This window comes from Apis cerana, linkage group LG7, assembly GCF_029169275.1.
Source record: "Apis cerana isolate GH-2021 linkage group LG7, AcerK_1.0, whole genome shotgun sequence".
NCBI lineage: Eukaryota > Metazoa > Arthropoda > Insecta > Hymenoptera > Apidae > Apis > Apis cerana.
The window spans coordinates 1,898,358-1,925,497 of record NC_083858.1 but is presented as its reverse complement, the minus strand read 5'-3'; the positions used below and the strand labels follow the sequence as shown (position 1 = coordinate 1,925,497).

Genomic DNA, 27,140 nt, shown 5'->3' with positions numbered 1-27,140 from the left:
CGCGGGAGCCCAGTTCACGTTTTTACTCGGAATGCCATCCCTCAGGATTAAGTTTCGAGGTAAAATCACTCTACACAAGTTTAGCAGGCTGCATCAGCAGCGCCCTCTATCCGGTTCGACCATCTTGCATTATGGAATACCATCTGGTATTCCAACACACTTTTCGTATTCTGCAGACGTACCAAGCTGCTCGTAAATTCAGATCAGCTCCCGTTAAATAACCAAGAGACTTAAGATAGCTTCCTAAGTACGTCGCGTTGCGATTTCGTGCGTCAACATATACACATTTGATTGCGAGTGAGAGTTTTCCCTGATGGCGCCAGGATCGCTGATGAAATGAACCCTCTAATCCTCGGATCAACATGATTCGAGTATTTATTCATCAAATAAGGATCATCAGACGAATGAAAAAATATTTTGGAAAGAATATTTCGAAGATTTGTAAATTGTACAATAATTAAGAAAATTTGAAAATTTTTATAACAGCAATAAGGAAATGTGTTATAATAGGTAATTTTAATTGATTAATTTTAATTGAGAGAATCTATAATCTTGATTGAAATTTTAATCTTTACATTTGATAGTAATTTTGGAATTTATTCGAAGATTTTTTGAATATTATAAGTAGTCTGAAATCTTGGTTGTGAAGGGGATTCGAAAATAAAGAATAGGATTAAGTAAATTAAATTTTCATTAAGAAAATTAAAAACTTTTGTAATCAAGATAAAGTAAAAAATATAATAGTAGTGAAATTTGTAATTTAATATAAATAAAAAATGCTAGGAATAAAATAAGAAAAATTAGAAATAGCGATTATGAACTTCAAATAGGATATTTCCCTTTTTAAATATTTACCATAAGCGGGAAATATTTAATAAGTAGAATCATATTTCAATATTTAATTTTTATTCTCTATCATATTCTGAATAACATGTATCTATTTATTTTCATCAAGATACTTTAATTCTAGATAGATCAATTTTAATTAAAGATATGGAAGAAATTTTCTTTAAAATTTATATATTTAAATCTAAGAAATTAATAAGATTTATTATTGCTAATTCTGTATTCTCTTATGAGAAACAATATCAATGTGGAACAAATAATAACGTTTATTCCAAATGTAATGTATTGGAAAATTCCTGCGTTCATCCAACTAATTCTCTGAAACACATATAATATATTTTGAATTAATTAATTTTTACAATGTGCATATTAAAGTAAGCAAAATGATTATTACAGTTAATTTGAAAATTACACGTACAAGTATATTACATTATCATAAAATGACACGATTGTTTAAATATGTAAATACAATTAAAAGTTGCAGAAATGCATATAAAATTTTTAAATGAATTCCAATGATTCTGAATATTTTTCTAAAGAAAGAAGGATTTCATAACGATACATTGTTTTAATTAATCTATCTCAAAACACACAACTTTGAATCCACACGATTTCTCTTTCATGATCATTCTTTTTAATGAAATAATATTTGCGTTCTTCGAATTTCTTTTATTTTTCTATATCTTTATTAATTAATCAACAATATTGTGTTGCTTATTTTCTTCGAAGCTTCTTGATAAATCAATTACATTCGCCCAGGTACTGTGAGAATATTTTTTTAAACTCTTATTGAAATTTTTATATTTGTGTTCTTTTAAATTGTAAATAAAATTTAGAAAAAAAATATCCTGTGGTGTTTCGTGCGTGCTTTTGTTTCTCACGAAGAAATTTCACAAAGAGAGGAGAATTTTTTCCGATGTAAAAATTGTTTTCTCGAATTAAAAAAAAATCCCCCACCATCGTCCCCGAAAAAATTTCTCTTAACCCACTTTTCCGCAAAACCAGAACTTCCTTTCGACTTGTGCCGTAAAACCCTTAAGGCTGTACAAAGAATACGGTGAACCAAGGTGAAAAGAAAGAAAGAAGCTCGTTTGAAATCACCGAGTCATCAAACGAGAGAAAGAGAGAAAGAGAGAAAAATCATGTGAACGTTTGAAAAGCCGTGGCCTTGAACCTTACTATTCCTCGACCTCGTTACTATTTTCTTGGATTTCTATACAATATTCTATACAGCAAAAAGGAATACCACAGGTTGGACGGATCAGATAAGAAGAGATACGTACACGAACGAAACGGGTTGAAGAGAGAAGGGAAGAAGAAATTACGAGGAACAAAGGGGAATGGAACGAGGACTGAAAATAGTGGTGGAATGAAACGAATGCTAAATATAGGGAGGTTGAAGCAATCGCAAAAAAGAAGAATAGGATGAAAGAGACAAAGGGAGGGAATTTGGAAAAGGGAGGAAATTTGTGACATATGAAAGAGGGGGAAAGAGGCATGGGAATGTGAGTTATATACGAAGGACAGTCTTTGTTTTTAGAATGTGAGAAGATGAGTTTCCTTGGAATCTAGGCTGCTCGATTCGAAATTGCCTTTTTTTTTGTGGTTTAGAAGAGCCAGCTGTGAGAAATATTCAATTAGGGGCGGTATGGAAGGAAGGATCGAAGAAAGGATCGAAATCATAAAAAGTTGGACGGTGATTTTCTTCTGAAATTTCTTTTTTATATACTGAATACTGAAGACAGGATTTCCTTATTTTATATCGTGCAATTATTCGAGATCGAAAATGTTAGAAATTTATTTTTTTCAGTTATAAACGATTCAGCTTTTCATTAGAAACACTTATATATAGACGATGCAGTGCGGCATTCGTATTAATTATCTCCAATTTCTTCAATTCAACTTCAACTTTTAAGTTAATGGATCAGCAAAATTATATACATATAATTATAAAGAAAATAGTGAAAATAATCTTAAAAATATACCAAAGAAAAAAAGAAAGAAACGAAATATTATCATTTCAAAAACTGTATCATCTGTGACGGAAAGAAAAACTAAAAAATTTTTAATTTTATAACATTATCAATGATCGATTTTGTATAAACGATCGTTATTTTGGCATGGCGCGCCGAAAAGCACTAACTGTATGGAAATTTATAGACAAAAATTTGGCCGCAGAATAAACTTGATTCGTTTATTCGAATATTTCTCGTCGTGAAGACGAGCGGTGAGGCGGTATCCATTCGAGGGATTTTCATGAATTTTAACGCTGTTTAGCAGTGGAAAACGTGTCGGTGATACCATAAGTAATCGTGCCACCAGCCAAACCGGATTGGCAAGAAATCATCTTTTTCTGTTTTCCTCGGTGTTTCCAGTAATCAAATATTAAACTCGTTAAAACAAGTTTTTCGTTGTAATTTTTCTTAGCTGGAAAAAAAAGCGTTTTTTCCAGCTAAGAAACCGTGAAAATGAAATACCTCTCGACTGAGAAATTACGTGGGCATTTTATGCATAGAAAAAGAATTGGAAAATTTATTTTGAGAATGGTGTTTGAATGAAGTAATAAAAGAAACGAGAAAATTGTTTTACAGAGAGATCTATTTATTTACTTTTTTTTTTATATTATATATATGACGAAGGAATAATTTTAAAAGGATAAATATTTATTTTAATTATTACATTTTATGTAGATATATTTGTTTAAATATTTCTTTATTTCAGTAAATATTTTTAGTAAATATGATAACGCGTTAAAAGTTAATTTCGTTGTAGTTCAAACATTTTAGTATCCAATATTGGAATTCTATTATTCCAATATTATATTTTCTTATCTATTTTCTTTAATATACAAATAAATTAAGTCGCATGTCCTTATAATAATTCGTGTATATTGAAGATATATATATATTTTTTTAAGTATAATAATTATAAGAAAAGTGTTTTGCCATCCGAAAATTTCTTTAATCGAGTCATGCTTTCCTTATGGAAATTCTTATATGAATATATTACTTTTATCACTATATTCTTCCTCTTTTTCTCCATTTTTCACATCTCGATTAATTTAAGAAATATTGATAAATAAAGTGTAATATAGTTAGAAGAGTGTTAATATTCGTGAGATATATTTGAAGGATATTTGAAATATTTCTATAGGTCAAAATGAACAGAAAAGTTAATATATGTAGAAGAATGTCGATTAAGCTTTATTAATTAAGTTATAACCAATTGAAACTCGTATCAGATGAGATAGAAATGGAATGAGACAACATGATCTTCATTATCATCTTATTATAAGCAATTGGAATTTTTCGTTGGATAAAATATAGATAAAATGTTAAATGTAAATAAGCAAATCTCAATCAAAATTTTTATATACTAATCTTTATACTTGAACTCTAGAATCGATCTTTCAAAGATGTTCCACGAATATGTGTATAAATATATTTTCCGTATAAACTATAGGATTATACAGAAATATTTTATATCTATAACAATATTTGCAACGAGATCAAAGTTTTGCACGATCGCCTAATATTTGCTGAACAAGATTGATAAACGCCAATGAAATGCTATTAGGAATCGAGAGTCGGTGTTAAGAAGTAGATGACTACTATATAGATAAAGTTGACCGCGATCAGTTTAAATGGAGACAAACAACGCCAATTTAATCACGAATTGAGGTGTGGAAAATGCCATATGAATATCAATTTTGTTTATCTCGTTATTGTTTCTATTTCGTTCATTCCATTTTGGGCGCAAAATCACTTAAAAGAAATGAGATTCCACATCGTATTCCCTGTGAAATTTTTTTCAAAAATGCAATATATCGCTGACTAAAAACAATAAATAAAAATGTTTGAATGAATATATTTGATTATATGTAATTGCGCGTATCTGTTTACAAAACATTTGAAGTATGCGTATCGAGAAAAAGTGGTATTGCTAGCAACATTGAATAATAAAAACCACAAATAAAATTTCAGTGAACTTCAAATTCCATAACATCTATTTCTCATTTTTCCTTACTTGTTAAAAGATTTAAACGATTTCGGAATCAAATTTGCTTGAGAGATAAAGGAGAATTTCTTTTTATTAATTATTTATAATAGAAACGAATATTTTTACAATTTTAGGATAATATCAGAGAAGAATTATCGAAAGATTATAAAAGATGGCATCTTTTCTTTCTTTTTTGTGAAAAACAATTTTTTTACGTATTTGGCGTAGAAAAATTTAATACTAAAAAATATTAAATTTACAAATACGAATGAGATGTACACGTATATTGAAATTCAATAAAAGAATTTGCATAATTATAATTTTTCATATTTCAAGTAATTTCTCATGAAATTTCCACTCATTTTATTAAATTCTCTTTCTCTTTTCTCATTTTATTTATACAAATAAAACACACACGTATCATTAAAAAATAAATTGTAAATCCTAATGTTAATATGTTTTTTAAAAAATCAATCGCATACGAATCAATTTTCAATATATATATATATATATATTCGTCGATTCGATCAGTTTAAATATTCTCTCAAAAACGAGAAAAAAAAAAAAGAGAAAAAGACTACAATTTTTCATTCGAAAACACGAAAGTGTTCTAAGAAATATGTACGTACGACACAAGACTGAATCAGAAAGTAAACTGTTACCTTATTTCACTTTTCATTCTCTAAAACACTTCCGGCTGTAGCATCATCATCCACTGGGGTCAACAAAAGCGAGCTGTTTCGAGTGAAGAGGAAAGTTCTTGTGCTAGAAGTCGCACGTTCTATTCGAGCGAGCGAGATGCCTCAAGAAAATCGATAAACCCGGCCTTTAACCAAGGACATTCATCACCTCTCGTGCCATGTATTCTTCATTTTTTTCGGTTTTTTTTTTTTTTTTGATAATTGCTCGGAATAATTACAGAAAATATTTATCCTGACGGTATAACAGTCGATATTTGCGAGTGAATAACGAAGAGATGGAGAAAGTTGATAGGGAAAATGGAATCTGATGATTTTCTTCTTTGTATATTTTAGAATTTTGGGATAAATGAAGCATTTAACAGTATATATTTTAAAAGTTTAAATATTGGAATATATTTACTTGTATCTAAATTTTTAATTGTAAGTATTTAAAAGTATATGTATATCAATGATTAAAAGAATTAAATTAAAGAAGAATAATTATATAATATTAATCATTATATCGAAATATCTGAAGTCATTATCTTTTAATCTACAATATAAATAAGCGTTTAAAATAAATAATTATTATACCAAGTATTTTAAATAGAACTTCAAAATTATAAAATATTGTATTTCCATCACTAACAAATTTATATCTCTCTTTCTTCAAAACATTCTATACAGAGATTCACTAACAAGTCTATCAAAGTACCGAGGAAAGAAACTGCAGAAGCAATTCCCACATCCCAAGGAATTGGATCCATTCAGAATCCGCGTTTGCAGCTATTTTAAGACTCTATAAAAAAGATGCTTGTATAGAAATGTGAATGAGAAAAGATTAAACTAAACTATAATTGATCTATCTACTTATTTCTACTAAACTAACAAAATCTAATTATATTAAAAAACTAAGCAAAACCAAGCATGGAAAGAAATTTGATTTTAATAAAAGTTGATCAATACATTATATATACATGAAGATACATTTTATACAATTATTTGCTTTATTTCAACTAAAAATTCAACGGATTTTCAATTCAATATAGCTCAAAATTTTTCTATATTTATTTTCCAAATTTCCTCAACATCGTGCAATAACGCAACTTTTAATTCGCCCTGTTGCATTTATTATACTTTTAAAAGAAAAAGGAGTACGAATTGAATAAGAAAAAAGAACGGAATCAAAAGGGTTAAAACATCCTAAAAACGGCCACGTTGAGCTCGCGTAAAGCTCCGGACAAAAATAAAAGGGATTTTTTCTTGAGGGAATAGCCAGAGAGCTTCGGAATCTCTCGCAATAAGAATAAAGAGCACACGAATTTCACGGCAAGACGAGCTCTTAAACTCGAGTTAAGTTTATCATCGACGTTGTTGTTCGAGAGCACGTGCATTATCTTCATCGGTGAATCATGCCAAGAAATGGAAAAGAATGTATATATATATATATATATATACGCGTGGACGGAATAACGAGCAAATTTTAAAAGTCAACCCCACCCCCTCTTGTTTCTTCTCATCGATCAGATCCACGATATAGTGATAATACGAGTACTTTTAAAACTTGAGAAGAGGAAAAAATGTTCAGGAAGAAAATTTTCCCCGGCAAGGATATCTTAGAGGATCCATCGTGAAAGTTAAACGACAGACTGGAAGAGCTTCCCACAATGGAAATTCAATACGTGGAATTTCTTGTTATTCCATTAACAACTATGTAAATATTTTATCGCTCGAAATGTTTTGCTTTCTATTTTTTTTTTCTATAAGCTGTATTTCTTTCGTTTTTTCTCTTCTTTTTTTTTTTTTTTTGAACATGGGTGTATTTTTCATTCGGTTGAAAAAGGTTGTCTCATCTCTGAGGTCGGGTTTCGAGGCGGTTAGACTTTGAAGTTAGGTTTACGATGATCTTGGTTGTTATCGAATGGGATAAAGACAAACGTAAAAGAAGAGAAATGTAATAAGACACAAAGACGCTTGTGAAAGAAAAACTGATACAAAAGAAAGGCAAATATTATGTATGGATAACCCGTACGTAAAGTATGAAAACAAATTTGAAAATAGAAAAATATATTCTTTTAGGAAAGATATGGCAATTTAAGACAAGGGTAAATATAAAAGGTAAGGAAAATACATATTCCATGAATATACAAAAATAAAAGAAGAGAAATATATTGTGAAAATATAAGAAAATATATAAAAAAAGATAGAAAATTCTTTCTTCTTCGCGAAACGATTTTTCTAAATTGAAAAATATTAAAAAAAAAAAAATGATCGATTATACGTGTTTTTAACACAAACTATTCTATACTTTTTCAAATAAATCCCTTTCCGTTTATTTATTTTTCATATCTATTTTTTTACCCAAAACGAAATTCAATTGAAAATATTACAAAGTAATGATTAGTAATAAAAATTTTATATCAATTTGCTAATATCCTTCTCCGTCAATTTATCGACGATTCATTCGAAGAAAGAATAAAGTATCCGCGAAAACTCATCTCAGTTGCAATTTAGTCGATCCAATTACAAAAAGAAGTTTCTCAAACACTCACAACCTTTTGGGGTCGAGCTGCCGCGTATCCGACAGAGGCTTTTATCGAGCCAGATGGCCGACCTTGCACGGATCAAACTACTAGCCTCGAGGATCTTACTCTCCACTGTCACCGAGCTTTTTCTTCTTTTTGTACTCCTCGAGCGAGGAGTACAGTCACCCTACGTGAAACGAAGATTAACACGGAGAATTGTGCATGATTTATTTGCGTCACTCGAACGGACAGGCCTTCCATTTCTTTCTTTCTTTCTTTTTTTTTTTTTTTTTCCAATGTTTTGACATTTGCTATCGAATAAGTGGCCGAATGACGTAATTCATTGATAATTGAACGATATTCGATCGGCTGCCCCCTGTAGAGCGTCATACATACGGATCACGTTATCCTTATTTACAGTTTTATTTTTCGATCGAACGGAGATTGATCTCGAATTAGAATTATTATCGATTGATAGAAGTCAATGATGGATTATATTGTACATTATGAGCGATTCGTGGAGTAGTGGATAATCATATAATGCTTAATTGATGAATAGTATATTTCTTTTTTTCATGTTCGAATTATGGAAATTAATATCTTTTTTTTTTTTAATTTTTTTTTTAAATATAGGATTATTATGAATAATTATGTGATACAGAGTAAAATAGAGTAGTATGATAATTTTATTTAATATACTACAATGAACAAACAATTGATTTAAATATTTAAAGTTTACTGTAAAAACAAGTAATTGGAGAGAAGAAAATAATTATTTATTGTTATTAAAAAAATAATTTGTTATTCAAATTAATTTATAAACGCGTCTTGTGCTCTTGAAATTCTTTCCCCCGTGACAATGTCACGAATTTTCTCTCATTACTTCCTGAAAGCGTTTATTATCCAGGAATAATTTAACGTATAAACAAAGGATGTCGTCTGATTCTAAAGGATGGATTTATCTTCATAAATCTGGTTGATAAAAACAGCCTCGGCATGGTTATTCAATTAGAAGTTTAAGAGCTTTGTTTTAATTAGAAAAGAATGGATTAAACGAGAAGAATAAAAAATAAATAAAGAGATTAACTTAAAATACGTGTTATTATGTTTTAAGTTCATAACTTTTTAATTATGATTAATTAAATCTGTTTCTTAATCTCTTCAACAATTTTATAAATCTGTCAAGAAAAATATGCAACTTTTTGGTAAAATTTATACAATGAAATTTATACAATGATTTCACACTTAAAAAAAAATTCACGTCAGTGTTCTATTTTGAATTAAAAAAAATTTAAAAAAAATATAAGAAATCAATTTTCTTTTATCTCAAATTATTAAGATTATTGATTATTATCTTGAGATTATTATCTATCCGAAATTAATTACTTATCTAGAAATGTTTCAAAATAGTGATATAAATTAAAATTTAAAAAAATTAAAAAATAACTTTTCTCTTTTGACTCGTCATTTAATTTTTTCTATCCTTAAAATAACATCAACCTTTCAATCATTTACTCTCAAAGTGAAAGAATGCAATTCTCTTTTTTTTCTTTTAAAGACCAAAGCTTAATTATATCGTGTACATTTATTTCTACAAAGAAATTTCGAACGAGAGACAAAATAACGAAATCTAAATTCCTTTAGTTTTTTTATTTTTAAAATAATACTTATTCTTTAAAAATAACATCCCATCATCTAAAAAAAATAAATAATAATAATAATTAATATATACATATAATCTGTAACTCATTATCATAATCTGAAAAAAAACTTCAAAAAACAATCTTAATCACTCAAAAAAGAAAAAAAAAATCTGCACAAATTCAAATTAAATCCGAGAAACCAATTTCTCTTTTTTTCAAAGATAATAATTTTATTTCTTTAATCCCAACCAATGGAAATGGAAACACGCAAAAGTGTCATGTCGTCGGTCAATCCTCTATTTTTTCGTACTCGGTTTTATTATAAATCGATACACCGTGCAAAGAGAACGAACGACGAAACTGTGAAAGGTGAAAGAAAGAGAAACGTGAAAAAAAATCTTCGAAATGGATGAGTCGTTTCCTTTCGAGGAATCAACGATCTTTCTGCGAGGTCGTTGTGACTGCAAATAATTTGGTTACGTAAACGAAAGGAAAGCAAAATAAATCACGACTAATATCCCGATCCATCTGTTAGAATATTATATAAATGGCAATTTAGAAATGTACATGACAGAGAAGATCTAGAAAAATCTAGGAAAATATGAAGAAAGGTCAGTATTCTCTTTTATAGGATTTCGATATTCGAAGATGTCTTCGTTATATAATCATGAAATTTATAAATGTTTCCATTCTGTTTTTTGAACAATTTTTGATCATGGAGAATTCCATTTGATTTTTCAAATTTCTTTTTGTCGTGGTTGATCTTTTATATATTTAATGTCAAGAGAATGTACAATTATTGGAAACTCTTATTTGCAAAAGCTTGATTAGTCTGATGATTATGGTTGAAATATATGTTAAAATTAAATAAAATTAATTAAAATTTTAAAAAACTTTTATAAATTTTATATTTTTATCAAGAATTAAAATATGATGTTTAAAGCTAATCCATGCTTAAATTGATCTATTATATATACTATGAATATAATTACTTTAATATATGTAAATATTATGAATTTGATGGATACTTTGATATATTATTCATGTTATTTAAACATGTTAATTATATTTTGAAAATAATAATAATTATTTAATTACTAAGAATTGTATTTATATTTTACTAATTTGTTTAACTTACTAAATTGTATATTTTTATTTTTTTATATATTATTCACATTCTTTAAACGTAGAAAAATTGCTATTTTAATAAATTATGCAAATAATTTTGAAAAAAACGAAACTACATTTAAACATGCTATATAAATATATGAAAAAACAAACTCACTGCTTAAGGATACAAATATATGAAGAAATCCACCGTTCAGAAGGTTAACAAGCTCTATCACTCTGTATCATGATCTTTTCGCAAGTTCGTTAGTGGGTTCTATTTAAAAAGATAAAAATGACCTTGAAATCTTTGCGAAACATCTTTATTTCACATCGTGTTATAAACGATTCCAAATCGCTTATAATTTTAATTTTGCCTGATACAAAATTTTTTTCTATTTTCTATCGTTCTCTAACTATATCTCAACTCAGTTAATCCTAAAATTTTTGATACGTATAATTTTTTAATTACAAAACTGAGGATGAAAAGATAAAAAATTTATTTTTACTATTAAAAATTGTACTCGTTTTTTTCGAAATATTCGTTTTGATTTTAATATTCATAAAACTGTAGTTACTTAAGTTTTACAAAGATTACTAAGGCTTATTAAAGTTTATTAAGGTCCACTATGTACAAATCTATGATATCATATTATAAGGTAACTTGCATAAATATTGAAACATCTTCCAAAGAAATTCATCTAATCCAAAAATCCTGATTTTCATTAAAGTTTGTGCATATATATATAGAGTATATATATATAGAATATAATGAATTAGATGGATTTAATAAAATCCATATTCAAAATTCGAATCATTATGTTTCGAATAAAATGTTGCCTGGAAATATTTTTCACAATAGTTTGATAAAAATACTAAAAATCTAAATATTTTCTATATTTAAATTTTTTATCTAGTATTATTATAGAATTATATTTAAAAAAAAAATATCGAATCTTTAAAAATCCTCTCTCAAATTATCTCGATATTCTTGTCTTATATATATATAATTTCAACAATAATCTCGGAATTCTAAATCTAAATATATCTTATTATTACAAGTTTTATTTGCAAAAAATGATCCAATACTTTCGTGAGCCATTGTACTGTATATAATAAAATGTATAAAAGTCCGAATATAGCGTGTCTGAAAGAAAGTTTTAACGATAATTTGCGGTCGACGATCGCTTTTTTCGGTAGTGACTTATTTCCTTCGATCACGCCAGTAGTTAGATAAAAATAATTTGAAGTCCAGCTTAATTCACTGTAAATTAATAAAAATTGAAATAAAAAAAAAGTTTTTGATTATTTATTTTTAAATCGTATATTAGCAGTAACTAAATATTATTTCATTGGAATTCATATAAAATTCCGGTTCGGGAACGCAATAATAATTTTCGAGATTTTCATTCATGCCAAACATGAAATTTTTTTTATTAAAAGGAGATTTTATATCATGTGATTTTAATAAAAAAAATTCTTATACATTATTGATTAATTTTATTTTATTAATCTCAAAAAACGAAATTTAGGAAATTTCGAATTAATTTAATTAGATAAGATATAATAAGAATGAGATTTTTCGATATAAATTTTAAAATTGTTGAAAATTAATTATTGAGATAATTTTTATATAATATTTGTTTAATTTCAACGTTTCGGATTTGGCGAATCATACAACGAGAAAAAATTTAATATGTATATTCGTTCCAAAGAAAAAAAAGATCGAAGTTTCGCCTCAATAAATCCCAATAAAAACGACGAAAGAAACTTAATTAATAATGTAACTGAATTGACGTCCAATTCTGATAAAAAATTCAAACACTCATCATCGAGTTTCGTCTTCGATTCCATCGATTTTCCTCTCACGAGAACGCTCGAAAGTATCGACAAGAACATCGAGATGTTAAGTTTTTTTGCCTGAGAAACTTTCGTGCTGGCAAATAAAGCGTGACTAATTAAAAATGCATAAAGCACAAAAACACGTAACAGTTTATTTTCGTGCATCACGTATCGAGACGTAGGCGTGTGTAATTTGGTGTTAGTGAACAGATGCGGTGTCAATTTGTGGTTTCTTCCAATAGTCATAGGATCCAATTCCTCTAGAAATTACCATTTCCTTAGAAATGGTAAAAGAACATAAAATGTGACAGAAGCGATTTTCGAGAAGAATTTTGTGTTAGAAAATAATTCGATTCAAATGCTAATATGTAATTTACAATAAATAACATGAAGAGAAAAATAAAAATCAACGACGATGGCAAAAGAAAACATGGACAATAAACAAACGAAAGGAGACAATTAAAACTGATCAACAACGATAAAAATGGAATTATTATGAAAAATCCAATTATTCTTTTCGACAAATGTGAAACAATATGAAAAAGGAAAAAAGATAGTGATGCAAGCATTCGATATAAGATGATCTATTACAAGAGAAATTTATTCCATTGTTTACAGAGTTCCCACTGTTCGCCGATTTTAATCAAATTTATATATGTGGCAATACATTTTCTCGACACGAATCGAAAATAAGCAAGAATTTTTCTTTATTCAAAACCCATCGAAACGAAATAATTGATAGATCACGAAATGTATAGTTTTTTTTTCTCGAATAAAAGAAACGCAATTTGTTCTATTTATCTGTTTTTTATATATATATATGCGAATCGCAACATGTTGCAAACATGGAAATATCGCGCAGTGAATGGAAATTTTCACCGAGAAATACTCGGAAAATTTATTTTACATTCATTCTAACTAAATATTCCCTTGGTCGGTATTTATATAAAAATTCAGACAATGTTTCTTTAACCATACAAAATTCAAAAATTAAACAACATAGGGAGGAAAATATTATGTTTCGTAATAAATTTAAAAAAAAAAAAAAAGGAAATTATGATTTTTAATTCTTATTTAATCAACAAATAATTTTATAATTTATTTATTAGTATTATTAATATTATTAGTATAATTTATTTATCATTATAATGTATTATTTTTTAATAATTAAACGTTTACAAAAAATTATTTATAAAATTTGAAATTAGAACGAAATACCTTTATAAAATTTTCTCGAATAATGTCTATTTTTCATATAATAATTTCTAAATCCTACAATTAAGATATTTATCTTTTATTTCTTTTTTAAAAATTTAAGATTATTAATATTTTCATAATATCAAACATTAACTTTCGAGTTTTTTTCAAAATTATATTCTTGCTTTCAACTCTTTCTTCAAAAACCTAATATCAATTTTTAAAAATTAACACTTCTTTCTCCTTTACAAACGATGTTTCTTTAAATTAATTCTTATATATCAATTTTTAAGAATTAATAATTCTTTTTTCTTAATAAACAATCCCTCTCAATTTTTCAACGATCTCTCATTTTTTTTATCCTCCTTTAAATCCTTATAACGTCTCTTTACAAGAATCAATATCCCAATTTTCCTTCAAAAACGTATTTCTGTAATATTAATCATTAATCTTTGGTAATGTTTTAATTTCAAATTATCTCGCAAAGACTTGTACGCATCGATTTTAACAAGTTTTTCCGCACATTCAAGAAAGTAACGCCCACGAACCAGTCGCAATACGTTCCCCGCTTATATTCCAGGGTTTCCTAGTGCCAAACAGAATCTGTACAAGAGTAAAGAGTACATACTTACATAGTTAACTAATGATATCCAGAGATTTAACCAGTCACGCGAGATACCTTGTCAGCAGAGACAAGGCCTCTTAATTACGGTTTTATCGTGTAACATGATGCAAGTATTCGAACGAATTTACCTTTCGAGGTGAAACGTGAATTTGCGCCGAACTTTTGAATAATTCATTTATTCGTTGAGTAATTTGATTTGGATCGTGGATCGGGGAAAAAAATCTTGTATTTTATGACACAAGTTTTTGATATTTAATATAATTGTTCTTTGACAAAGAATATTGTGTAGAATAATAAATAAAAATTATTCTTATTTTTTAAATTTTGATAAAAGTTCGCGGTATTTCGAGTTTTAAAATGTTATATTGTACATGGATAGTGCGTAGAAAAAAGTTTGTAATATTTCAAATTTTTTTTTTTTTATTTTATGTTTGATAAAAATTCATGGTATTTCGAATTTTGTCCCCGACAAAAAATTTATGGAATTCGAAATAAAAGAATTTATGAAAAATTTAGAAAAAAAATATTTTATTTTTATATTTTCTCTATATGTTTTCATATTCTATTTCAATTATTCTATTTTTCGATTTTTATATTTGTCAAAAGATCAAATGAAATAAAAAAATTTTAAACAATTTTAGGTAATTTGAAAAAGCTACTGATTCGAAATAATCAACTTGATTATTAAATGATATTGTTGGATCGTAAGTGATGATAACAAATTTTCAGTTTTATAATTGGATTAAATTTCTTCATTTCTTAAAATAATGAGGAATAATGAGGAAATTTAATTTTTATTAATACTTTACTAAATTAATATTTTTTCATACATAATAGAGAAAATATGAAAATATAAATGAAATTTAAACTACTCCATAATTTATTCTTGTATGTTAATCAAAACTTAATGACATCAATTAAATAGCATTATTATTGTTTTATAATTATAATTATAATGATAATAATATTTTATAACATTAAATAAAATTAAAAAACAGTTTTGCAAAAGCAATCTTTTTATATATATATTTATTTTTTATCAAAAAAATATTTAATTTTTAATTATTAATTTTTTTATTAAACTTTTATTTCACGTACATAACATTTTGTTTCCGTTATATTTAAATTTTGTTTTCAAATATTTGCATCGAATTTATCTGATAATAATATTTGATAAAAATAATTTAATAATTTGAAAACTCTTTTTTGATTCATCAAATTTAAGTATTTTAATAATATTCTATTAACTCAAAAATAAAATTTATTACAAAACTATTTTTTTATGTATAAATATAGGAAAAGCTTTTAATGCAGTAGTTTTAATTTCGTAATAATTGCTTTTATTTCGTTATACTATTTAAATATTTTATTTTCTTTAAGATAATTATTCTCTGTGACATTATTGATGCAAAGCTTTTTAATATAATTCTAATTTCGAGAAAAAAAATTGTTCTTATTGGGATAAGAAAAAAAAAGAAAAAGAGGAATGTGAACATATCTAATATTTCTTATAATATGTCTTTCTGATTTAAATTACAAGAAATATATCATAATATAATTGTTTCTTTAAAATCTTATTATATTTGTCTATATATTATCAAATTATTATTATATTTCACATCATTATTTGTCAACACTAATCTATTTACTTTTTATAGTTAAATTCCTAGATTTTAGATTAGAAAACAAAATATAATGAATTATAATTTCTAAATATTTTTCTTTTATAATCAAATGAAATTCAGATCTATATAATGTATATGTGAAATTAATGATAAATGTGTCCCCCTAGCGGGCCCTGACTAAACCTATATATTTAAATTCATATAAAACCGCGCGCTTTCTTCCACCGCCATGTTTAATTTTCAAAACAAATCATCTATCATACTTCGCTTATTATTCGCTTGTTGTCCTTTCCAAACATTATATAAATGTATACACGCGATTATGCACAATGTTCCAATGTGTTTTAACAAGAATAATAACAAAAATCAAAATGGAAAATTAAGAGTTTCTTACCTCATCGCGATACGACGATACGGCATCATATACGTCGTTTCTTACTCATCCTTCTTCCTATTGAATCGAAAAGCAAATTTCTTCTTCTATAGATAAAAAGGGAAAGGAATTGTGTGTCCAATATACGTAATACACGGTCGATTAATCAAATTCTCGATTCGAATGGAATACCACATAAAATAAATGAAATAAAGATAACACTCACGATCGAAAGTACGAGGTAATAATAAGACGAAAAAACAACGTAAAAACTTCGAGTCGAACACAATTATTATTTTTCACGCTTGCACGTTATTAAATTTTACGTTTTTTCTTTCGTTTCGTGTTTATCCTTGTGTACACGTTGTTCGTTACACACTTATACCGACGATCAACAGGACACGTATTACTTGGTCGACTGACGAGCCTCGACTGCCGCCCCGATGCGAGGCTCACTTCATGGCATCCCTACTTGTGCCCGCTTCCCCCACTAAGGGTTCACAGTCTGATACGTAAGGTTATGAATTTCGTTGAATTTGTCTATCCTAAAATTCTAAATGTTTTAACGTTCCAAATATCGTTCCAAGAAATGAAATACGATGCATTATTTATATATAAGTATTTGCATAAAATACGTTTTATATTTAGACTGATTTAGAGAAGTTATATATAAAAATTGTGTCAATCTTGAATTCGAATTAAATAAAATAGGTTATAAATATTTTTTCGATGAAGACAATTTTAAGTGAGATGTAATGTTAGCTTCTTTTTTCTATTAGCAACGTAATATATTATTTTATTTACAATTTATACAATTTATACGATTTTGTCGAAAACATGAAAAATAAATGCAACGAATCTGTCTCGTTAAAACTTTTTACAAAATACTACAAAATAAATACAATTTTTTTTCTCCCAAATGTTAAAATTGTTTGTTTTTTTAATGTTGTAATTGTTTGTTTTTTATAAATAATAGAAATGTATATTAAAAAATAATCGATGATAAAATACACGACAAAAAATAATTATACCTTTTGGCTTATTTTTTTTCATATGAAAACTTTTTACACGATAAATTAATAATTCACGAGAATTGAATGCAACGCGAAAATAAAACAATCAATTAAAACGAGAAAAAACTATTTTTGATAAAATTGATTGCAAATATAGAAAACATACAAACAAAAAATAATAAAATATCAATATTATATGTATTTTTCAATTTGTATTCTATAATATATATTAAAAAATAAAGAATCTTTAAGAAAATATCAAAATATTCGTAAAGAATTTAAAGAATTAAAAAAAATATAAAAATAATATTTTTGATATTCAATTTTATTAATGATCAAGACTACATCGCGTTATATTAGATACGTATAGCATGAAATATGATGAATTTATTAATAAAACCATGAAAATATAATATATATCTCAATAGCATTAGTATTTTGATATTGAAATTCATTATGTAATGGAATTCACACGAACTATGAATAACATTGGTAGAATAAAGGCTCGCCGTATAGAAAATTAAATTTAAATAAAAATACAAATTTAAAAGAATTAGCATTAAAGAAGATTGATATAAACATACGCGTGAGAGTTGAATTTTCAATGAAGATATGAAATCGTATAAATGCTATTTTAATTATTATTGATTCGATAAAATGATCTAAATTCATTTTAAATTTATATTAAATTTTCTTCATATTTCATGGTTATTGGAAAAACGATGTTATAAATTGACGAATATTAATCAAAACGACTAAGTATCCGACCGTTTTCCAATAATGGAACGTTTCCTTTACCACGATTCATGTTTTCCACGAATCACTGTAACCGATAATTAGTTCCGACGGAAACTAAACCCAAGGATATATGTATACACAGTTCACAATGCATGTCACACTTTGAAACCGCGGAGGACTCGTTAAAACTTTAATATCGAATGCTTCTACAAAACCATTTTATGTACTTGCATTTACTGTTAACATTTCTCGCAACTCGTATAACACTTTTTAAAAATAAATTAACTGCTTAACTAACATTGGACGTGCTTAACTAACTTTATTTTACGACGTTATTTTACAAATAAATATGCAAATCAGAAATTGTTACTTGAGTTGAATGACAAACATTGTATAGAAATTAAGCAAAAAAAAAAAAAAGAAAAAAAAAAGATAATACAGAAAAAAAATCTCATTTCATGAAAATAATTTGAAAAAATGAGATTAATTTTGTGTGTGCTAAATTGTGTTAATTAAAGATTATTATATACAAATAATTTATTATTTAATTATTTGAGAAGCAAATTAATTTTAATAAAATTAAAGAAGAAACATTATACTCATCATTATTGTGCCCAAAATATCCTTTTCATTTGTTTTAGAATTTGATGTGACTATGATTTGATCTTCATGATTTTCTTCATTTTATTTTCTGTTCATAAATATAATTATTTTTTTCTAATAAAAATTAATATACTTTAAATAATATAATTTTTGAAAAAACAATTTTTTTTTGTACTATAAAAACCAAATTAAGAAAATAATAATTTATAATTATCATAATTTTTTTTTCAAAAATTAACAGGATTTCTTTTGATTAATTCTATAATTTTTTCTTGATAGGAATAAAAGAATATTAAAAAAAAAGATTAGGCGAATCTACAAAAGAAATATATATCAATTAGTTAATTCAAATATAAAATTATAAATAAATGGATAAATAATTTTACCTTTCATTTACATTTAGTTACAAAAGAAAATTCACTCTTTATATTCATTATTCTTTATATTTTATTTTTAACATTATAACATAACATATAATATATAATATAATAATGTATATCGAGATTCTATAAATTTTTTTTTTTGTGAATTTCAATTTATGCTTCTTCATTTTATCGTATTATATTTTATCTAAAGTAAATAAAATATTTAAAAGTGATTCGAATGTTTAACTGTATACAAAAAGAATATTATATTTCATTGTGAAAATATTATCGAGTTTTTAATGATTCATACAAGTGATTGTAATATTATATCTTTTGACAGTTTTTTTCTATAAGTAATTTAAATTTATAACCAGTTGATTACATGAAAAATTTATTAATTTTGTGCGCCATAAAATACACAGCCACAAATTTCATTTAATAAATTGCACAATCTGTAAACTTTAATTTAAATTATTAAATGATTTATTTATAACAATTTATTTTTAAATTTTAAATTAAAAAGTTGTCCAATCAATTATAATCATTCTCATCTATATTAAAATTCTTATTAAAGAGGATCTATTAATTTTGCTTAAAAGAGTAATCCATTTTCACAATAATTCAGATAAAAATTCTTTTTTCAATATACATTCTTAATTAATTATGAATATTATATTTTTTTATTGAAATTTATTCTAAAAAAAAAAAGAATAAATCTTTATTATCCATTCTTGCTTTTTATAATATTCAAAATGTTAAAGGATTGTATATCATATGCAATATGATACAAGGAATTTTATAAAATTTGAAAATTCTTCAATAATTAGTTCCAATAGCATAATTCTAAAATTATTGATCCATTAAAGCATCACATAGAAGAAAGTATACAAAAAGAATTGAATGTTATCAAGGGCTTCTATTGTACTTATTCCAAAAGAATTTCTTCCTTGCTCAAAAGCTGCTTATTTATCGAAAATTTTCTCCTCGATCTCTAAAAGGTTATCAGAAGAATTTCTGTTTTTTTGTCTTTTTCGCACACGTTCCATGGGAATTGTCTACTTATACTTTATTTGCTCTCAATATTTTTTTCTCATTTTATCCTGTTCCGTTTTATTCCTCGATATTTCAATGTTGATGAAAAATTTCAGTTAAGTTCATCATCAATATCGGACATTTACCTTCCGTAATTCTTATTCATTAAACCAGTCAATTTTTTCACTTCGACAGTTGAACATTTGCTCGATGTGTTATTTATTGGAAAGAGATAAAAAATAAATTTGAATAAATGATAAAAAAATTCAAAAGAGGGAATAAACTTTATAATATAATAGAATATTTAAAATTGAAAATAATAAAATATTTTTCTCGAAAAAAAAAATAAAGAATCTCTTTATTCGCACATACACTTTACGATTTTTCTTTTTCTTCTTATTTTCCACGATTGATCGATTTTTCTTTATTTCGAAAAGAGTCATTCAGAATGTTTCTTAAATGAAAATCTTCCAAATACTTTAAAATAATCTCATATATTTATTATTATCATCTTCTAATCCAACGTTTTCCAATATAGATAGTGAAGAGCATTTTAAATATTTTGAAAACAATTGGAAAATGATTGTATTCATCATCCATCAGTAATTATTAAAAACATACAAAGTGTAACATTGAAATTTATTATTCATTCAACAAAATCAATTTTGCTTATGCTCTTCTCTTAAGTATCTACTTACATTATACTTTTCCAAAACTTGATAACAATTAATACGCTAGAAATATAAAAATCTTTGAGGTATTGAACTGAGATATGATTTAAAAAATAAAATTAAAGAATTAAAATAAAAAAATATCATCCCTTAATAATATCTTCTTCATTTTCTTCATTAAGAATCATCTATTCGTTTCCAACTATTTAACAATTTATTAAATCATCCGTTAAGTCCGTTTTCTAGGTCAGTTATAAAGCGTCTCTTTCTACTTTCGCCTGTATGCGGTGGGATAATCCGTCAAAATGCTGCCAGTTGAAAGAATGGCGCCTGGACCGCCCAAGAGTCCACCTTTGTTTGCCAACCATCCGTTTCCACCGAAAAATCCGGCTGGTTCCACTCTGTTGGTGTAAAACCCGGAATCAGTCAAACTGGCGAGATTCAATAAATTATTCGCGTTGCTTAATTGCTTCCCCTCCTCTTGATTCCGAAATCCAAGATTATTCAATGCCTGTTTGAGCTGAATGACACGATTCTGAAGAGTTTGAGGGTCGATCTGAAGATTCTGGACCAATGGCGTGAAAAACCAGGAGAAGAGGCTTGGTTTCGACGTGGTGGTTGTTTCAACCTGAAAATTAATGTTAGTTTGTTAGAAGAGCTATTTAATGATGGAATAATTTTATATGAATAAGTGGTAAGAAGAGCTTGATATAGAATATACTATTCGTTTGAAATGTAATCGAGTTTTATTTTTTTATTCGATGGAATTTAAATTATGGAAGAATTTGGGATGAAATATTTTTTATCATGTTGGAAAATTTAATAATTGGAACGAAGAATTTGGGAATTTGAAATATTCTTTTATATATTGGATTGATAAAATTGAGATGAAGAATTTGGTTGGTACAATTGAGATTCCTTTTTATTGGATTGATAGAATTTAATTTAATAAATGCAGCAAAAAATTTGGTGCATAATTGTAATTCTCTTTTTTTTTTATTGGATTTTAAAATTTGATTTAATAATTGGGATGGAATATTGATGTCCGTGAGAACTTTTCAAAAAGTTTTTTTATCGAGATAGAAGAATCTTGTAATTGGGATAATAGAGTGCAATTTAATTATATACAATGAAAAATTTGGAATGTAATAATTTAATTTAAGAAATAATTGAGAAATATGTAAATTAAATCAACGATTTAAAGATTTCCTTTTTTATAAAATTTATATTAAAATTTTTTTTAAATTGAGAAAAATAATTTAATAAAAGTTTCAAAACGTATAAATTCGGGAATATAATTTTATAATTAAGGATTAATATTATATATTATAACTATTTAAATAAGATGATTGTCTACAATTAAAATGAATAATAGAGCTACAGTTTCTTCGATTATATATTCGATTTCTTTATTTATTTGCAATGATAAAATAACAACTCCAATTTATGATAAAATATTTTTGTTATTTTTGTTTTATATCAGATCAGATCACATTTCAATTTGGATAAATCTATATGATATTTTTAAAAAACTTTTTTATACTTTTCCTCGAGGATTAAGGAGGATTATTCTTTTCTGTCGAACCTAAAAAAAAACTAAAATTTAAAATAACCATCGTAAATCTTGCGAAAAGCATGAAAAACTTGTGTTACGCACGTTTTATAATCCACATATAATCCACATACATATAAAGTAAAAACAGGATTTATAATCCCAGAAGTATTTTACTTTATTGTTACAAACAAAGTATTATATAGCAAGTACTTCACTGCTTTGTGCTTTGGCTATTGTATCCATTTTGCTTCTGTTTCCAATGTATATCTTCCTCGAATGAATCAATTATATACCTTCGATACTTACAGTTTGAATGTTCTTCAACGTTGATGTGATATTAGAATCTTCATCCAAAGTATCTGTCAATTTCACATCGTCAATTTTATCAGACGATTGATCTGGGGACTGAGCGTATGATCCAACAATCTAAATATTCAAAAAGAGAAAAAATAAAATAAATAATATTAAGTTCTTTCGAAATAATGAAATTAAAAATCCACTTGAACTGGATTAATTTGAATAAAATAGATCTTTTGGTGAACACACGATATCAGAAAGCATTAAAAATTATACAAATATCAAATTCCTTCGAAATAACAGTGATAGTAATCTAAATATTGGATAAAAAAATAAAAAGCTACAAAATACTATATTCTACAAAATTAAATTCACTTATAAATAAAATACATCCATAAACTTCTGTAAAAGAACACTCAAATATATATATATATATATTAAATTCTAACAATGATATATCGTGCACACATAATATCATCCCACGTAAATGAACATAAATAAGAAACGGATAATTCAGAAATACGATTTACCAGTAAGATCAACATCAAAACCGACGACATCGTTTCCAAAATCGATTTCCTCGACAATCCCAACTTCCGCCGAGGGAAAGCACTCACGTAAGTTTCCACGATGTGCAATAATCGAAATGCAACTGCGTGAATCGTTCCCGCATTCGACAGTCTATATACCATTTCCCCGTTGAACAAAATTTCTCTTATCGAATGGAGGTACCCTCATACGCTCAATACATTATTGATAACATTATGATTACCAAATTATACCAGTTTCACGTCACGGAAACTTGGACTAATCTTTTCTATCGCGTCTCAATTTGTTAATTAACGGAAATTAGTTAATTCTAGATGCTAAAAAAGTTGAAAAATCCTTAAGCAAAAAGAAGAAAAAATATCATTTTTGTTTCTTATTTAGGGACGTGTCATAAAATATGATATTTAAATGTAATTTTATACGTATTCACTTTCATTGTCATAAAATTTGTTCAGCAATAATATTTTTTCAAGCAAATTTAATTATACACAAGATTTTAATTTATATTTATTTATTTATTTATAAAGATTTAAGTAATTTAATTGATTAAATAAGATCACTTAATTTTTCTCTTTCGTTAGCTTTATTATTCTATTTTTATTATAAATAAATTATTTATAGGCATTTTTATATACTAAAATTTTCAGATAAGTAGGTATATTTATTAAAATTATTTATCATTTATTATTATCCGCCTACAAATTGAAAAATGAAACTTTACTTTCTCTTTTTTTATATCTTGTTAAATGAAATTTCATTCATTGAAACAAATCATGATCAAATTTTAAAAAAAATTCTAGAGAAATTCCTTCTAACCACAATTAAGTGAATCTCGAATAAAGCTTATTAGAATAAATTCTAAGCATGAATGGTATATTATTCATTTTATCAGCTTTTAGTAATTAAATAAGTAATTTTAGTAAATAAAATGCTAATTAATATGAGAGTGTGAAAAACAAAAAATAAATTCCACTTTCAAGTTAAAAAAAAAAATTCTCATTAAAATATATATAAATTATGAATTTACTGAAGCGAAATACGAGATTTATAATATTCCCAAGTACAGATGTTTTCCAAGAAGAGAAATAATTTCTCTGTACAATTTCTCCGAAAATAATTAATCTATTTCAAAAATAACATTTTTCAAAATAATTTTAACAATAACAATTATTATTATATTTAAATTATTACATTTAAAATAACTATTTCTTAGGCGGGTAAATCAATAAATTAAAAGTCACCTATTTTAAAGGTATCAATAAATTATTTTTATCAGGAAAATTTTAAAAGGAAAAAAATTTAAATTCCTTTTTAATATTCATGATATAATTTTAAATAAAATATATTAAAACTTCCATTATCCAAATATTCTAACATTTTTTCTACTAACCCATTATTTTGTTATGCCAATTATACATTACAACTCACAGCAATATAAACATCTTTCTTTTTATTTTATAAAATTTTGAAATTGACAAATTCATATTGTATCTGCCTGTTGATAATTCTATGTCGATATTAACAATTATTGAAACGAAACCGGAAATGCTCAAGAAATTAGAAACTGCTACAATGTTGATAAAAGTATAAAATATTAGAAAATCCTCAATTATTGACATATAATAGGAAAAAAGAAAATCAGAAGAATGAAATAGAAAATTATATGCAAAATGCACGTTTCTTTTATCCTTAAAAAATTTATACTCTCTCTAAAAAGTATAGAATCTCTAATTTTATAAAATATCAATTTTATTATGAATGAATAAGCATATCATTTTTCTCAAAATGTAGAATAATTCATTTAATAAAAGTCTATATTATCTTATATACTGTTATCTGAAAATTTATCCAAATAGTTCAAGATAATAGAGATACTATTATAACTAGAAATCTTCTTAATATTTCTAACAAACATATTAAAAAAAACACACACAAATTTTTTAATAGTTTTATCTCTCTGTTAATTCAGAGATTCTACTACCTAGAAGTCTTCTTAATACTTTCAACAAATATGCTAATAAAGACACAAATAGTCAGTGGACGAATAGAGATTCAGAGACTCGTGTTAAGAACCAGTCGGCCTTTTCACTATCGCGTACAATCTGGATCCACAACCGAATTACCTTGAAAGTGCAGTCATCGAACAGGATCCGCTGGTTCTCGTCCTTTTTCATTTACTCCTCGTGAAATCGTCATGACGGCCTTGTGCAAGGTCGCGGCCTTCCAAGAACGAAAGTTCCAATCATTTGATTGTTCTTCGTGATTCACTTTCGCTCCAACATATGTTCTACATTTGATTAAATTATTTAAATTAATCGTTCATTGTTAAAATGATGAAAAAACAAGATTCATGATTTCAAGAACGACGAGATATAAATCAAGGATGATTTATGATTTATATTATGATGATATATTATTATTATTATTATTATTATTATTATTATTATTATTATTATTATTATTAGATATTTTCTTCTTCTTCTTCTTTTTCTTTTTCTTTCTTTTTTATCTTTAAGAAATTAGTCGTAGTGTTATTTATACAGTGAATGGAATTAATTGATGCTCAAAGTTTTTTGTATTATAAATTAAAATATTTTTAGAGTTTTACCTGGAAAAAATTTTTAATTAATTGAAATTTTAAATATTATTTAGAATTATTTAGAATTATAAAATAATTACAAAAGTTAATATTTTCAATTAATTATGTATGCAATCGTAATATCTATGTTAAGATCCATTTTAACCAATCGATATATAAACAGCAAACTCAACAAATTTCAGTTCACACTAATTAGAAATTTCCATCCTCATTTGAAAGCATTTTACTGCAACAGTACTGCTTTTTACTTTAAAAATAATTTAAAAATATAATATACTCATTTCGTAATTTTTTAATTATAGTCGATTGTGAAAAGAATTAAAGTAAAAGAGGAATAGAATTTATTGTATTTATAACAAAATAAAAAATTGATCATGAACTTTGAAAATCAAGAAAAGAATTATTTCTTTGTAATAAAATTTTTTCTTCAAATGAGAATACTAAAATTTATTATTACATAGTAGCAAAAAACTAAATCCAAAATTCAAAAATTTGCGAATCCATTATGCAAATTATTTGACATAAATCAAAAGAAAAAAAATAATTCTTGCCGTACAAAATGGCAAAATTCTTTCTTATACATAACATTAATTCCTGAAAAAATAAAATAAAAATAAAATTAATTTACAATAATGTAATAATAAAGAACAAAGGATAAAGGATAAAGGATTATAATCAATCTCAAAAATTCAATTTCAAAAATTAATTATATAAAAACTATTATTTACACACCAAATCTAGAAGATTACAACAAATTTTATCATTCCACTTCAAATTTGAATATATTTGTATATATCCATTTATTCCAGTCTACAATTGCAGCAATAATTTCTTTCAATAATTCTTTTTTTTCATTCTATTCTTCTTTCCAGTCACCTTAAATTCAAATTTACATAATGTAATATAACATATCTATTTTATTTTTTTCACTCTTACCTCTACTCACCTCAAGCTCGAATCTATTACGTATCATTTTCATCAATAATTCTTTTCTTTCCTCGTTTCGCTCTTCTTAAATCTTACATCCGAATCTACATTTTGACACGATCTCTCTTCGATCGTTCTTAATTTTCCATCCCATCCCAATGTCCGAGCCGTGCGATTGTACCACTGCTCGGCTGAAACCGGAAACCAAAGGAAGCGAATCCACGCTCGGCCACGCTGCGTAGCGGAAAACCAAGCTCGGTTCACGCACGCGAGCCGAATACCGATCTCAACTTAATTCAAGTGTCACGCGTCTGCGTTCGCGAACCCTT

The 27,140-nt window shown here is 26.0% G+C and overlaps 2 protein-coding genes and 1 long non-coding RNA gene across 5 annotated transcripts in view; all 3 read right to left on the bottom strand.

Annotated features, from left to right (window-relative positions):
* LOC107993656 (probable serine/threonine-protein kinase dyrk2) overlaps positions 1 to 16,911 on the bottom strand; it is an 84,695-nt gene extending 67,784 nt beyond the window's left edge. For all 3 annotated transcript variants that reach the window (XR_009830674.1, XR_001765133.3, XM_017050184.3), the window contains exon 1: positions 16,484 to 16,911. The gene's annotated coding sequence lies outside the window, so the exon portion shown is untranslated. The remainder of the gene's footprint in view (positions 1 to 16,483) is intronic.
* A 3,777-nt stretch (positions 16,912 to 20,688) lies between these two features.
* LOC107993653 (uncharacterized) lies at positions 20,689 to 23,583 on the bottom strand. The gene is made up of 3 exons (XM_017050179.3): positions 23,267 to 23,583; positions 22,746 to 22,865; positions 20,689 to 21,512 (listed from the first exon to the last, which is right to left on the bottom strand). The coding sequence occupies exons 1-3, from the start codon at positions 23,426 to 23,428 to the stop codon at positions 21,153 to 21,155; spliced, it is 642 nt and encodes a 213-aa protein (XP_016905668.1). The 5' UTR covers positions 23,429 to 23,583; the 3' UTR covers positions 20,689 to 21,152.
* Positions 23,584 to 26,725: 3,142 nt separating this feature from the next.
* On the bottom strand, positions 26,726 to 27,070 carry LOC133666478 (uncharacterized). Its single transcript, XR_009830673.1, has 2 exons — positions 26,831 to 27,070; positions 26,726 to 26,760 (listed from the first exon to the last, which is right to left on the bottom strand). It is a non-coding gene; the product is annotated as an uncharacterized LOC133666478 (long non-coding RNA).
* Between the last annotated feature and the right edge of the window lie 70 nt (positions 27,071 to 27,140).